At 40.3% G+C, this 16617-nt stretch overlaps 1 protein-coding gene across 1 annotated transcript in view; it reads left to right on the top strand.

Moving 5' to 3' along the window:
- Positions 1 to 16617, top strand: part of LOC137326458 (E3 ubiquitin-protein ligase pellino homolog 2) — a 224743-nt gene that overhangs the window by 93490 nt on the left and 114636 nt on the right. The window contains exon 3 of the mRNA XM_067991567.1: positions 6998 to 7127. Coding sequence (XP_067847668.1) covers positions 6998 to 7127 — 130 coding nt within the window. The remainder of the gene's footprint in view (positions 1 to 6997; positions 7128 to 16617) is intronic.

Raw genomic sequence — 16617 nt, 5'->3', positions numbered from 1 at the left:
GGCTGAACTCCTTGGCCTGATCACCCATAATGTAGGCCATTAGCCATTCTGGCTTGTACAAAGTCAACATCTTGCTCAAGATCATGATGAGCTGTCTTTTTGATGGAGGTAACTGGCCATGTCCAAAATTTCCCAGTGAGTGACATTGAACAATGCAATTGGAAAGCAAAGGACATGTCAAGCTATTCACATTTACATGATCAATTATTGTGCCACTCTGAACCCCATGTCAACGCCATAAAATTTTATACTATGGATAGGAAGTAGAATGCACTACCAGAAATATTTGCATCACCATTGAACCTCCAGGCTTGATATGATCTAATCGTTTAAGAAGCAATGGCAATCAAGAAACAGTTCTGCAAGATCTTCTAGATATGTACCTGCAGTCACAAAAGGTTCATCTGACATTCAGCACTATGCAGCTTCTGAGGAATATTCATTGATCCCACAAAATAAGGTCTCAAAGACTACTTTTGCCCAGATTAGGCTAGTTGAGCACTGCAGGTAGGTCCTAGTCAAAGATCAGAGCCATGCTCTGGTCCTGTTCATGAGTCTATAGAGCCTTCAGCTTCTTAGCACATCTGGATTCTTAGATATTTATTGACCATTCCATTCCACATATTTCTGTGGGGCAAGATCATAAATCTGTGACTGGAAAAGAAAACTCCAATCCTGGACTCATTACCACCCATGGTTTTAGTATTCTAAATGACGAGAGGCCAGACCCCTCAGAGGAATTCTTACCCCTCCACAGTAGAATGAACTCTGAGGCAGATCAAGGATATTGAATTGATAGTGCTCAGATGATGCCGATGACGACATAGAAAAATATCCCAGAGAGCTTCACAGATACATAATCAGACAAAAGTGGATGTCAAATCAAAGATAAGAGGTGTGACCAAAACCTTAGAGGGAGGTGGCAAGATAGGGGTTTAGGGGGCAAATTCCAGGGGCCTATCTGGATGAAGGTACGGCCGGCAATTGTGGTGCGAAGGGAGGGGGATGCACAAGAGTCCAGAGTTGGCGGAATGGAGAGTTCTGAAGGGCGGGGTTGTAAGGCTGGGGGAGATTAGCGATAGGGATGGGCAAGGAAGGGATTTAAGCAAAAAGATAAAAAATTTGGAGGCGTTAGGGGATGGGGAGCAAATGTGGGACAGTGAGAACAGTAGTGATGAGTGAGTAGGACTTGGTGTGGGATAGGATAGAGGCAGCAGAGTTTTGGATGAACTGGTTTATGGAGGATGGGAGGCTGGCCAGGAGAGCATTTTAGTAGTTGAGTCTGGAGGGGATAAAGGCATAGATCATATTGCCACCTGCACTTGTGACTAACAGCCTTAAGTACTAATGCCCTAAATTTCCGTTGCCTCTTCAACCCAGATGTCAAACTGAATCCTTTTGAGGTCTTGGTGTTATAGAATTTTTAATGTTGTTTTCTGAGATCAGATCAAAAAATCAGATTTTGAGGAGCCTGTAATATATCTGAATTTTATGACTGAATACCATTATAAGGGGAAAAACTGAGTTCTTCATCAGGGCGCTTCTCATCCACATTTAGTTCCTTCACCATTGAACTAGTTGCAGGCATGTGCCACTCAGAAGATTAGAACTGCTATTGAACTCAGCTGCTTGCCAAGAGGCTTGCCCTGTCTGGAAAAAAAAGTGCAGCTTATCCAAATTGGTGCATTCATCAGTGGAGTGACTGATGAGGATAGGGCCAGCTTATTTTCCCCAGGCTGGGGGTGCACCTTTTGTTAGGCGAGGCTGCCTGTGACCAGTTTACTCCCGGCATATGGCTGGTTGTTAGAGATCAGGCTATTTTAGCAGCAGCCTTGCTTTAACTCCTGAACCCCACCTTTTGTGGGATTGATGCATTAATTGTTTTTTCTTTAAAAAATTAAAACAACAGTATTTTCCTACATTTTAAATCTACATTAGTATTAACATCACAGCCTAAAACTTTTGGAAGGAAAAATGATACTAAATTTTAACTCCTGTATTTGGCTGCTTATCCTGGCTAAATGAATACGAGTCTGATTGCCATAATGTTTTGATGCCTGCTGTACTGAATCCTTTATCTGTTGGTTGGAGGCATGTGTGAAAGTGAGTGGGGTTGTTCTCCTTTCCTCAAAGTATTCTAAATTTTATTGCTTGACTAAGATCTAACTTAAACCCACTGAATCATTTGGACATGAACTGGTTTTCTTGTTACAAATAGGACACAGAGGTGAGCACACCAAATAATGCTCAGTATCAATAGAACATGAAATAATTTAAATTTGTTAATACTTTAGCCCTGATTTCGTCCTCCTGCTCCCAACAAGAATGGGGTGTGCGGGGGCTTAAATTGGAGGCAGAAAACTTACCTCTCCATTCATACTGCACTCCTGTCAGCTGATATTTTAACTCCTGGATTTTGGGAGCTTTGAGGCCCTTACTGCAGGTAGGTGAGCGTCCCGTAAATATTTGAAAGTTTGGGTTCTATTGGCATCATTCAGACCCTGATGCGAAGTTAATCTCTGGCCAAGCGAGTTGCACACATTGCTGACCATGCTCGGGAAAGCTCGCATTAGATGCATCCAGAGCCTGAAGGGGCCCAGGAAGGCAAGTATTTTTAAAGTTTTAGTGGTTTCCTTGTGCACCAGGAGGAGCAGAAGTTCTCCTCTTTGCCCCAGAAGGGAACCTTGGTCCTCCCTTGCCCCAGGCTCCGCTAACGTCCCCTTCCCCCCCCTCTCCGACCACAATCGGCTCCCGACCCCCCAACCTTGGCCGACTTACCTAAGTGTCCAGGACTGTTCCCTTAGATACCCAGCAATGGCTTTCTGCCTCCCTCAATCCCAATGCTGGCCTCCTTGTCGTTCCCACTGGGTTTGAGCGGGATTCCTTCTTGGGATATGTTAATGCGGCCTGTGGGTTAAATTGATCCAGGCCTCTTGAGAGCCTGGCAGTGTGAATTTGTCAAGAGTTGTGTTTTAAAGGGGGTGGCGAGGCAAGGGGGTTTATGGAAGGAATTGGAGGGTGGGTTCTAGGCAGCTGAAGCCATAGCCACCTGTGGTGGGGTGATGGGGATGCACAAAAGGCTGGAGCATGGAGAGTTTGGGGGAGGGCTGTGGGTCAGTGGTTGTTGCACTGGGGAGGTTAGAGAATAGGAGAGGTAAGGCCATGGAGCGATTTAAACACAAGAATGAAGTGTTGGGAGACTCTGAGCCAATTTAGACCAGTGAGGACAGGAGTGGTTGGGTGAGCAGGACATGATGCAGGATAGGATACAGGAAGCTGAGTTTTGATGAGCTGAAGTTTACAATGAGTGGAGAATGGAAGACCAGCCAGGAGACCTTGGGAGTAGTTGATGAGACAATGGCATGGGTGATGTTTTCAGCAGCAGGTGGGTATAGTTGGGCAATGTTAAGGAAGTGGAAGTAGGTAGTCTTTGTGATGGAGAGGATATAGGGTTGGAATCTCAGGTCAGGTTTGAAAAGGACGGCAAGGTTGCTAATAGTCAGCTTGAGACAGTGGCTGGGGAGAAGGATGGAGTCAGTGATGAAGTTAGAGTTTGGGGTGGGCAAAGATGATATTGTAATGTATGCTTAATCCATTCCACAATAAAGAAACCTGTTGTGTCAAAATTCTACATCAGACATTACCTTTTAAATGCTAGGGAGGCAGAATAAAACTCTCCTCTACCTCAAAAGTGTTCCTCCATTCCAATCTCAAAGAGCACCTGCTCCTGTGCCAGCATAATATTTTCCACTTGTACTGATCTTTCTAAGTGAGATTGTCAATTTTGTGCTCATGTCCATCAGGAACTAGGATTGCGATTGCCCATGTTCATTTAACATAGAAAGAAGTCAGTAAGGAGATTGCAGAGGCTCTAGCCACAATTTTTCAATCCTCAAATATGCAAATTGTGTCCTGGAACTGGAGAGTAGCCAATGTAACACTGTTGTTCAGGAAGGGAGTGCAGGATAAACCGGGTAACCATAGACCCATCAGTTGAGATTTTTTTTAGAATTGATAATCTGAGGTCAAATTAATAAGCATTTAGAAATCTGTGGTTTAATCAAGGTCAACTAGCATGGATTTATTAAATGAGAATTTTGTTTTACAAATTTAATAGATTTTTTTTGATTGTGATTAATTGGATAGATAAAGGAAATGCAGTCGATGTTGTCTATTTGGATTTTCAGAAAACATTTGATAAAGTAGCTCACAAGTGGCTTGTTTGAAAAATTCAGTCATATGGCCACAGTTGAGTAGCTTGATTAGAAGGTTGGTTGATGGGCAGGAAACAGGGTTAGAGTTAATGGTTGTTGCTCAGACTGGAGAGGGTTGGAAGTGGTGTACCCATGATCTCACAGTTCTTGACACAAAAGTAAGAGTTTTGGCAAACCATGAGAAAACATAGGCAGGTTATTGGAATGTGCAGACAGGTGTCAGATGCAATGTAACATGGTAAATATGAGTTTTTTTATTTGTTCATGGGATGTGGGCGTCGCTGGCAAGGCCAGCATTTATTGCCCATCCCTAATTGCCCTTGAGAACCGCTGCAGTCCATGTGGTGAAGGTTCTCCCACAGTGCTGTTAGGGAGTTCCATGATTTTGACCCAATGACAATGAAAGAACGGCAATATATTTCAAAGTCGGAATGGTGTGTGGCTTGGAGGGGAACATGCAGGTGGTGTTGTTCCCATGTGCCTGCTGCCTTGTCCTTCTAGGTGGTAGAGGTCGTGGGTTTGGGAGGTGCTGTCAAAGAAGCCTTGGCGAGTTGCTGCAGTGCATCCTGTGGATGGTACACACTGCAGCCACTGTGCGCCGGTGGTGGAGGGAGTGAATGTTTAGGGTGGTGGATGGGGTGCCAATCAAGTGGGCTGCTTTGTCCTGGATGGTGTTGAGCTTCTTGAGTGTTGTTGGAGCTGCACTCATCCAGACAAGTGGAGAGTATTCCATCACATTCCTGACTTGTGCCTTGTAGATGGTGGAATGGCTTTGGGGAGTCAGGAGGTGAGACACCCTCTGCAGAATACTCAGCCTCTGACCCGCCCTTGTAGCCACCGTATTTATGTGGCTGTTAAGTTTCTAGTCAATGGTGACTCCCAGGATGTTGATGGTGGGGGATTTGGCGATGGTAATGCCGTTGAATGTCAAGGGGAGGTGGTTAGACTCTCTCTTGTTGGCGATGGTCATTGCCTGGCACTTGTCTGGCACGAATGTTACTTGCCACTTATCGGCTCAAACTTGGTTGTTGTCCAGGTCTTGCTGCATGTGGGCACGGACTGCTTCATTATTTGAGGGGTTGCGAATGGAACTGAACACTGTGCAATCATCAGCGAACATCCCCATTTCTGGCCCTGTGATGGAGGGAAGGTCATTGATGAAGCAGCTGAAGATGGTTGGGCCTAGGACACTGCCCTGAGGAAAAAACGAATGGGACTGTACTTAATGGAAAGACAGCGAAGGGCGTGAATGAATGGAGATATCTAGGGGTTCAAATATGTACATTCCTTAAGGTGAGTGCAGGTAGATTAAGCCATAAAAAGGTCAACAGCATTTTGGTTTTATAAATAGTGGCATAGAGTACAAGAGTAAAGAAGTAATGATAAATTTGTGCAAAACATTGGTTAGGTCACAGTTTTGGGCATCCTGTTATGGAAAGGACATTAAGGCCATAAGACAGTGCACAACATAGATTTACCAGGATGATACCAGGGAAGGGACAGATTAGTTACGAGGAAAGACTTTAGATACTGGGACTACTTCCACTGCGGCAGAGAAGTCGCGGAGATTTAAGAGAGGTTTTTTAAAATTGATGACTTTTAATAGTGATTAGGGAAAGACTATTACTTCTGGTTGGGAAGTTAGTGACATGGGGTCATCAATTGAAGATTATTACTGTGAATGAGGCTAGGAGAAATTTCTTTACATGCATGGTTGTTGGAGCATGCAGTGCAATTTTCCACAGAGTGGTTGAAGCAGAGATCATTACATCTTTCAAAGGGAAAATAAGATAAATATTTGAAGCAGGGGAAGATATAAGGCTACAAGGGAGAGAGGTGGCAGTGGGATTGGTTTTGGATTGCACTTGCAAAGAACTGGCACAGAAACAATGGACTGCATAGCTTCCTTCTGTGCTGTAAATGTCAATGGTTCTATGGACCAGCAGACAGGGGACTTTCATCCATCAGTCTGGGCTGAATTTGAACCAGAGTCACAAAAGTGAGATGATAACATGTATCCCACTGCATCATCCAGCCTTACAGATTACTTTACTTTTCTTATAAACAGTATTACTTAAAATTCCCTTTGTGGCCATCATTTCAATTTGTTCTGGTGGATTAACTTAAGGATGTTAGAGATTGCCGTTTTACGTTGTACATCTAATGTCCCCTTTTATTGAAACAAAACCTAAATAGTTTGTATTACTGGAAAAAAATCTAAGGATTCTTTGGTTCCATAAACATTTAGTGTACTCTGAATTCACAATAAATATTTTAGCTTTAACATCAGACCATACAAATTGATGTGTGCAAGCCAATCTCTTTGAATGTGCTTTTTGCCACCATGCAATTTAGATGCAGGACTACACAGAAATGTCCTTCTTATTTTGTGATTGCTGTGTTATTGGTACTGTTTGTTTGTAGTTTTATAGATTTTGCAGGATTTGCTTAGCAGATGAAAAGGAGCTTATTTGAAGCAGTCTGTTGCTACATTTAAAATGCAACCATTTTACTTTTCAATAAATATTTGGGTAATTCAGCTTTAGATATTATAGCATGTCAGTGTGAAGAAATTATTCTTTAGAGACGTCCCATGTGCATTTCAGTGCCAGAAATTGCTCCTGGCCCTTTGAAGCCAGCTTATTGAATAGAAAACTTTAAACTGATTGTAATTGATAAAACATTAGAAATTTAGATTACGTTACTTGATGCCTGTAGAAATGGACAAATAGTTGCATAATTTGATAATGGAAATTTATATGCAACTTCTGTTTCATTCACAGATACAACGGTTCTCTTCCAAATGGAGACAGAGGGCGCAGGAAAAGCAGATTTGCTCTTTACAAACGACTCAAACCTAATGGAGTCAAGCCCAGTACAGTGCATGTTATTTCCACTCCCCAAGCTTCCAAGGTATGTAGTTAGGTGGATTGGTTGGAACGTGATGATTTATAATCATGGTAGAGTTTGTGCCGCTTGAGTGGTGCATTTTCCTTGTTGACCTAATATCTTCCTCAATTATATTCCCTTTCAGCTGACATAAGCATTTCAGGGACATTTTAAAATGATATTGTCTTGTGCTTGGTACTGCATAAGTGAAATAAAAATGTAATGGTTTACCATATTGTGATAAGTTGGTATGTTTGCTAGACTCAGAGCAAAGATTAGTGCTTTAATTTGGTTTACTGGCATGGTCATAAGGATTTTGAATATAAAATTCTATTGTTATGTTTTTAGAAAGGGCCATTAACCTCAATTATGTTCTCATGCATCGTCCATAGCTGAGAGTGCATGTGGGTGGCCAACTTGTTCCAGACCTTTACCTATCCTGCACCGATTCAGGCCCCAGGATAGGTGAAGGTCTGGAACCTTTAGTGAAGCCTAGGAGCAGCTTTTCCACTATCTTTCTGTTCATTCTTGTGGGGAGGTGCCGAGCCTTTGCTCAGTGCCTTGCTACATGCGTGGCTGAGATTGCAAGCTAATGTGTCAGCTCTACTGCAGGTTCTGTCTGATGTAATGTAATTTTTGCATCACTAAGTTCAATATATCTGTAGTTTGAAGTTGTCAGTCTGAGTGATTTGAATTTTGGCAGATAATCTCTAACTATTTGATCTTCACACTAGCTGCCTATAACTGCACCAATGTGAAGCAATCTTTTTAAACTTTATGAAAATATTTTTTTAAAGTTCCCAAGAGACTGCCTTTATGCTTTTGATGTTAAAGAACTGACAGGACATTGGGCTGTTTCTTAACATCAAACACCATAGATAGAGCTCAGCTTTGCCCGAGTGCAACAAGTTGATGCTGCACTCTGCCTCAGTATGACTTCAAGAATTAGTTTCACCTTTATAGTAGTTTTCTTGCAGCAAGCAGCTTTACAGTGCTTACATTGTTTTTTAAAATTAATATGCAGGGATGTCTGTTTGTGAACTTCTTTTGTACTTCAGCATCCAACACCCTAGATCAAGTATAGCGCACAATAGATGCAGAGTAAAGTTTCTTATACACTGAGTAGAAAGAGTTCCACTGGTCATCATGTGATAGCGATATCGTAAATGCAGCAGGAATATTTTCTCTAATCACTATTCATAGCAAAATTGTAAACTTATTCTTTTAGAATGTGTTTTGGATTTTGCTAGAAATACAGGACATGCTTTGCGTTAATTGGAATTTGTGAAAGGTGGAGGCGGAGAGACCAATGAGGAGGAGGGCATTAGAGAAGTTGATCCTTGGTGTAATGATGGCATGAGTTTGGGTTTTGGCAGTGAGGAAGAGATGGAGGCATAAATGGGCAATATATTTCAGGTGTCAAAATGCAGTCTTAGCAATTGACAAGATATGAAATATGAAGTCTGTTTTAGCATGAGCTCAACACTGGATGAGGACCATTGTCATCCTGTCTGAGTGAGCAGCTTGAGACATTGATAGAAGTGGTGCAAGAGACCCACAGGTACATAATGACCGGAGGACATCTTCCTGCACCGCCCCCCCCCCCCCCCCAGCACAATTTGTATCACCCCATCTCACAGGATTATTCCTCCCTCCCCCACATGGTTTTTTTTAAATTAACGCAAGGTACATGATGAAAACAAACTTTTTAGATAGAAGAATGTGTTGATTTCTGAAATTTTTTAAATTGGAATGTTGTTGCATGTAATGATTTTGCTTCACGTGCATGTTGAAAAGTTAATCTGAAACGAAGCCTGAAAACGTAAATTGAGTATAATATTTTTCCGATTGACTGTGAACATTCACTCTAAACCTGTTTGATGTTATGTTTGAAAGTGATTAAATCACGATCAGTGCCACTAGGATTTCGGCATTTTTAGCTAAAACATTATGGCGAAGTTCTGGTGGTTATTATTGATCTGTCACTCTTTATGGTAATTGAGGGAGCAATTTTGGGGTAATGAATGGGGCATGAACCAAGATGAATATTGTACATTGTTAAAGCAGATTGGCTCAAGTGTCTAAATTTCTTGCCGTCTATTAGTACCAATTGAATAACTAAGCCTAATGACAGCACTGTTACGTTGCGTACTGTACACGCTTTTCCTATATTTGATCTGTGGTCAGCAAAACTTGCAACTACAATTAAGGTCAAACACACAGGTTTTTCAAACTCATCATCTGTATGTAAGTTTGTCATTACTAAAGCCATTACTTGTGTCTGCAATCAAACAACAAATAGAGTACTTTAAAAAAAATTTAACGATTTTAGTTTTGAAATGTTGGGCAAAAAGATAAGGATCCCGTTCATTTTTCTGAATGTTGACAATTTCTAACTTCTGGGTATGAGTGCATTGCAGTTTTGCCAGTTTATTTTGTACTTCCTCTGTAAAGCAGCAGTTTCCTCAAACTAATCCTTGAAATTAACCAAAGTATTAGATTACTGAGATTGCTGGATTGAGGCACAAGGTTCCTTTCTATTTATATGTAAGAAAAAATGAATAACCTATCGATTCAAACACTCAAATACTTTTCCTAACTGTCAAACATTTTACCAATTTGTATGACACAAAATCACTGTACAGTACATTGTTACTTATGCTACACTTTTTTAAATGATTGGTCCTAGTATCTATCTAACTAGCTAAGGAGAGGAGCTCAAGTTCAACATAGGCAAGATTTCCAGCAGTGACTAGTATTTCCAAAGCACGACAAATGCCTTTTTGTTTCTGGCAGTGACTGTTGTGTTTAAATCCTTCCACTACCCACTAACTGCTGTTGTTAAAACCATAGCTTTGTACTATTTCAGTGAGAAAGCATGATATCTTCTGGGAAAGCTCTTGCTCATGCAGTCCTTCCTTTTAATGAAAGACATTGGTCCAGAATTTGCTGGAGCGGGGTATCTCACGACGTTCCCTGTTCGTTAAATTTTTTTTGTCATCACCCTTCAGCTCAAAATTATTTTGCGTGGCAATTGGCTGGAATTATCAACAATTGACTTGTCAATGGGGCCTCTGGGACCTCCTGAACGTCTGGTCCAATGGTCTATCTCCTCAACCAATGAGTTTTAAGGATAGAGAAAGAAACAGGAATGACGGAGAAGGAAATAGGGTGAACTAGAGTCAAATTAGATACAGAAAGAGAAATGGAGAGGGTAAGAAAGAATGGATTAAAAGAGACAAAGGAAAAGTAAGAAAAAAAGTAAAAAATTTTAAAGTTTAAAAACCCTAGGGACAATTCCCTGCAGGAATGAGACTCCACAGTTTCAATTGTTCCCTTTCTGGGCCGGAGAGGTTGAGTCGCATTGCAGGAACGTAAATCTCATCATTAAAAGTATCCTCTTATGTCTTAAAATATTAGCCTTATCTCTTCGCAGCAAGTTTAATTTGTTTTAACAATGCAAATGCAGCAATTTCTTGAAACTTGTGGGAAGTTGACAGCGAGCTCTCGTTTTCGTGAGGCTAACAGTGGAGCGGCGCAATTCGTCCAGCAGTTTGTGGCAATTCGTAACTCACTGCATATCTCTTCCTTACCACAAATTGCTGGGTTATTTACATACTAATAACAGCGTGAGCGTTAAACTTGCTGTTATTTCCCAGCACCTGCTGGTAGTGAAACTACACTGTGCCACTTGATTGCATTTTTAAAAAATATCTGCATAAATTGTGACTTGAGTCCTGTTTCTTTTGAGATAAGAAAGGATTTAATTTATTTATTTTGTAGATTAGGGCAGTCCTTATTCAGTTTTTTTTAACAAGACAGTACTAAATATATTTTTAATTCCAGACCTCCTTTCTTGTGAGTCTGCAGTAAGCAAACTGATTTCCACTTGCATGTTGATTGCTCATCATGGTAGAATTGTATAGAAGAACAAATTTTCTATCGTGGGTGGGACTATTGGAATCAAGGCAGAAACCGTCCAATTATTGAAGTAAAAGACAACTGTATCCATTTCTTTCTGACATATTCAACTACCAAAGCAGTTGACTAAAAAGCAACCAAATAAAGCAATACTTTGTATTATAAAATGCATAATAGAGATGGAAAGTACCCTGATTATCATTCAATAACATTATGGAGCTTACAAATATTTTATCATGACACTTAAATATTGCAATTCAAGATCATTACTACTTAAATTGAATGTACAGTAGTATCTATATGCACAGTAATTAAAACTAAAAGCACAAGAGTAGAATGCTTTCCATTTCAAAATTTTTCCCAAGAGTGTTTTTTAAGGTAGGTTCTGTGCAATAAAAATGCAGGTTTCAGTGTGTGTTACCTAGGCCCACTATTCGATATTTTTCTTTTCAAAGTGGGTGGCATATGCAAATCTGCACGTTCAAGAGTACAGTATTTATAAAAAAAATTTTAATGTAAAAATATCTTTCAAAAAAGAATGAAATAATTATTTGCATATAGAAATGAACAGATTTACAGCTGATGTCAACTGCAAGGTCATTCATTTCAGCGTGGATGTTTTATGTATATCCTTATTGTTTAAAAGTAACAGATTACAGTCCTTTATTATGTTAAGTACATGAGTTCATATTAACATTGCTATAACTACATATTGTTTTACTTCTCTAGAAGTACTTTTAATTTTAGTTTTAGTCTCATTTCTGGAGTTTTAGTTTGTAAGTTTCATAAGAAATCAATTACTGGTTTTATGTTCCTAAAATATAGTCGTATCTTAGGTTGCCTTGGAAGAACTTTTTAGCCAAAAATGTAATTATTGCTTTCCATATTTCAGCATTTGGTTCCCAAATTTGCATTTTACATTTCATATGACTGTGTTAATATTGAGAAACTGGTGCTTCAACACTAACTCAAACATTATTTAACTGTTTTAATTTCTAATTGTAAATGTTCCAAAGGTGGTGCATTTTCAAAAAAAATACAAAAATGTTGCATTTACTTAAGAAAGCTCTATTTCAAAAGTTGTGAACTGACTGACAGTTTGACAGTGACATAGGAAGAAAAAGCTTTCACAAAAGCTTTGCACTTAGTTTCAAGAAAGTCCTAAGTTCCAAGGACCTCTTCATGTGATTTCATTTGCTTATAGAAAAGTCCCCAAAACATTGACTCTTCTTTCAGCACTTGTGATGCAGAGCCAAGAGAGAGAAATTGGGAAACTTCATGAAGCCTTCTTCACACAGATAGCAGTGCAGAGCCTCATATGTTTTCCACTGCAAACAATTTTCCCATCTGTTAAGCCACTTATGTAACCCTAAGTTTCATTTAGTACATTGTATGAAATAAATTGACCTGGAACTGGCTGAATTGCTGTAACATTCTCAATACTCTTAACCAGGAACTTTAATTTATTGAAGATCTGATTTTGATGAACAGTTCACACCATCTTCATTCTCTTCAGAAGCTTTGGTGATAGTGCACTCAGGTGTTCCTCCTGATGACTGCTGCCTCTGGGCACTACATAATGCAGTTAAATTTAAAATACTTCTGCACCTGTGAATCTATCAGTCCACCAGCCATCTGTCTCCTTCACATTTTGTTGCTCCTTATCAGACACCAGCTGTAGTGTAGCCTTTGCTCGTCCTTCACAGCAACATTACTGTAAGTTTTCCCCTTCTTGCTCCTTACATGCTCTTTCACATTAACTCTTCCCTTCCCCCAAAGAATGCTCGTCGTACTATACTCTTGTGCTCCTCTTTCATATCAACACTCGCTTCTTCAGACCAAATTATTCTTCCTTGATCCGCCAAAGTATACATTAAGTATGTCATCAGTGCTACTTTCTTGTCACTGCCCTCGCTCCCTTTTAATTCCTTCTGGTCTCTTTCAGCCTTGCTGTGTACAGTGCTCCTTGAGACCAAGTCTGTTGCTCAAAGCTGGTGCTATGCAAAGAATTTACATTAGACCAGATTATCATGTGACAATTACAAAGTTGTGATCAGTAATGCAAACACATGCTTGTGTTTAAATTTTGTTGAGAAATAAATAGTTTTGATCAAACTTCATACATAACTCTAATAATTTTTTTCTACTTTGTTTTGAGAAATTTTTCTTTTCATGAAATATAATAAATACTATTTTAGGCCTCATTTCAGTTGCTGGAAACATGCTGAAGTATGTAACATTTATTTGAATCTGATGGCTGTCATAATGGGTTGGCTAACGTTTGGTGAAGAATATTTTATTAAATTTCTGCCACTTTTTTTCTTCTGCCTCCTCCCCAACCCAGCCCCTGGTTGCTGCGCTGTACTGCACTAAGGAGTTTGCTGGTGGCAAAATACCCTAAAATCCGTCACTTTTTTCCCCCCTCTTCCTCCCACCCCCCCAAAAGGGTAAAGCTTGGAAAACTGATTTTGACTAAGACAGTACCAAAAAATTACACACATTCATATTACATCATTGGCTCAGGGTGCTTTGGTTCATTTTTTTCAACTATACATGTCCAGCTTTCTATTATCTCCATCTGGACCATTCTTCTTCCTGCCTTCCTTAATGACATAAGCAGTCACTGTTTCTTTTTAACCGTTTAGTTTGAAACATACTTTTTGAAGAAAGATCAATAGCATTACTAGGCTTGTATATGAAAACACAAAAAATGATGGACATGAAAAGGCTTGCTGATCCATCCAGCTTGCCCATACAGTTGTGATGCCGTGTACCTGGAAGCCATGTAATCTCATGGGAGAGGCAAAAAACCCAGGTCAATTAGGGGAAATAAATCTGGAAAATTCCTCTCCAACCGGCTTCGGCGATGGAAAACTAGTCCAGGAGATCACTGGCCCTAGTTAACGTTACAACGTACCTACCTTTTGTATGGGGAGATCTTTGCCCCAGTCAGAAACTGGTCCAGCTCTCGCTTGAAAGCTCAGTTTAGTAAAATATATTTACTGGGCTACTGTTGAGGAAACCTTGGAGACCAGAATAGTATTTTACAAATGAATTACTGAAACATTACTGTGGTGATGCAGTTGCTAACCAATAACAAATTACTGTAAAGGATTAAGCAAACTATTGAGAATTGCATAATTTAGGACATCAAGTTAAATAAGGGCAAATAAAATAATGCATTTCATTATAATTTCAAAGTAAAACATTTGAATTTGAAGCTTTTTGGCCTGATAATATAATTTTCCTCACCCAACTGCACTTTAAATTCCATGCTGGTCATCATATTTAATAGGGTGTACTGATGTGTGCTGTCTAGGTACTATAGGTTTTTGCTGACATTTTTCATTATTTTTTGAAATTTCACAGGTTATTTTTCTAGTAGCTTCAAAAGAATTAGGATAGTTATAAGGCTTCAGTGCAGCAGATCCTAGGATGCTGAGGATATGAACAGTCTTGTTGAGCCTGAATCAGAGGTCTGGGAGGGAGATTGAATTGGTGGCAAGGGTATGGAATTTGTGGTGGGGTCAAATTGCAGCTCATCCAAGATTGGTGTCTGACAACACAGAGGCAGTGGAGGGATGGAGACAGGTGGTGGAGACAGGTGGTGGAGACAGGTGGTGGAGACAGGTGGTGGAGACAGGTGGTGGAGACAGGTGGTGGAGACAGGTGGTGGAGACAGGTGGTGGAGACAGGTGGTGGAGACAGGTGGTGGAGACAGGTGGTGGCTGGGTGTTGTCAGCATGCATATGGAAGCTGACGCCATGGCTGTGGATGGTGTCACCATGGGGCAGCATGTAGATGTGGAAGAGGAGGATGCCAAGGATAGAACCTTGGAAGACTCTGGAGGTAACAGAGTGGGAAGAGATGCTCTGGCTACTAAAACAAAAAAGCTGGTGGCTATTTTTGCTCTCCAGGATGATCCTGGAGTAGTGAGTGATTTTGGCAGTGGAACGTTTGACCTTCCTAAGTGCTTCATGGCCAATTAATTAGTCTTGAAGTATAGTCACTTATTATGTAGGCATTTAAACAGCCAATTTGCACTCTGCAAGGTCCCACAAACAGCAAAGAGATAAATGACTGGTTAATTTGTTGTTTTGGTGGTATTTGAGGGCTAAATATTGTTCGGGACATTGGGAGAACTGCTCCTTCTCTTTGAAAAGTGTCATGGAATCCTTTAGGTCCACCTGACAGGCAGATGTGGCCTTGGTTTAACATTACATCTGAAAGACGGCGCCTTTGACAATGCATCCGTGCTCTCCGTACTGTGCTGAAATGTCAGCCTAGATTATGTGCTCAAGTGCAGATGTGGGCTGTGAGCTCACAATCACCTGACTTGTATCATCGAGTTCCATTGAGTCTGTTGCACAGAAACAGGCCATTCATTTATGCTGGCGTTTATGCTCCACGTGAGCCTCCTTCCTCTCTACTTCATCTAATCATACCAGCATACCCTTGTATTCCTTTCTCCCTCATTTGCTTATATCTAGCATCCACTTAAATGCATCTATACTACTTGCCTCAACTAATCTTTGTGGCAGTGCGTTCCACATTCTTGCCACACTTTGGGTAAAGAAGTTTCTCCTGAATTCCCTATTGGATTTCTTATATGGCTATCTTATATTTATGACCTCTAGTTTTGGACTCTCCCACAAGTGGAAACATTTTCTCTACGTCTACCTTATTAAACCCTTTCATTATCTTAAAGACCTCTATCAGGTCACCTATGTGTTCTCTTACCTAGAGAAAAGAGCCCCAGCCTTATCAACCTTTCCTGATAAGTTTTTCCTCTCAGTTCTGGTATCATCCTTGTGAATCTTTTTTGCACCTTCTCAAATTACTCTGTCCTTTTCATAATATGGAGACCAGAACTGTGCACAATACTCCCAAGTGTGATCTAACCAAGATTCTATACAAGTTCAACCTAACTTCTCTGCTTTTCAATTCTATTCCTCTAGAAATGATCCCTAATGATTGGTTCGCCTTTTATATGCCTTATTAACCTACATTGCTACTTTTAGTGATTTGTATATCTGTACCTCTAGATCCCTTTTGCTACTCTACCCCATTTAGACTTATATTATCCAAGCAGTATGTGGCCTCCTTATTCTCCCTATCAAAATGCACCATCTCACACTTATCTATATTGAAATTCATTTGCCAATTACACACCCATTCTGCAAGTTTATTAATATCGTCTTGCATTTTGATGCCTTCTTCCATTGAATTAACTACACCCCCCAATTTGGTGTTGTTCGCAAGTTTTGAAATTGTATTTCCGATTCCCGAGTCCAAATCATTAATGTAAATTGTGAACAACAGTAACCCCAGCACTGATCCGTGTGGAACACACTTCCCACCTTTTGCCAGTCTGAGTAGCTACCCTTAACCCCTACTCTGTTTTCTGTTTTTTTTTTAGCCAGTTTGCTATCCAATCTGCTACCTGTCCCCTGACTCTACGTGCTCTGACTATAGCCATGAGTTTACAATGTGGTACCTTTTATTGAAGGCCTTTTGAAAAATCCAAATATATTACATCTACTGCATTACCCTTGTCTACTCTTTCTGTTACTTCAATAAGGTTGGTCAAGCA

Source organism: Heptranchias perlo, chromosome 10, assembly GCF_035084215.1.
Source record: "Heptranchias perlo isolate sHepPer1 chromosome 10, sHepPer1.hap1, whole genome shotgun sequence".
In the NCBI taxonomy this organism is placed as follows: Eukaryota; Metazoa; Chordata; class Chondrichthyes; order Hexanchiformes; family Hexanchidae; genus Heptranchias; species Heptranchias perlo.
Note: the sequence above shows the minus strand (reverse complement) of the source record. Positions and strands in the feature narration are given on the sequence as shown.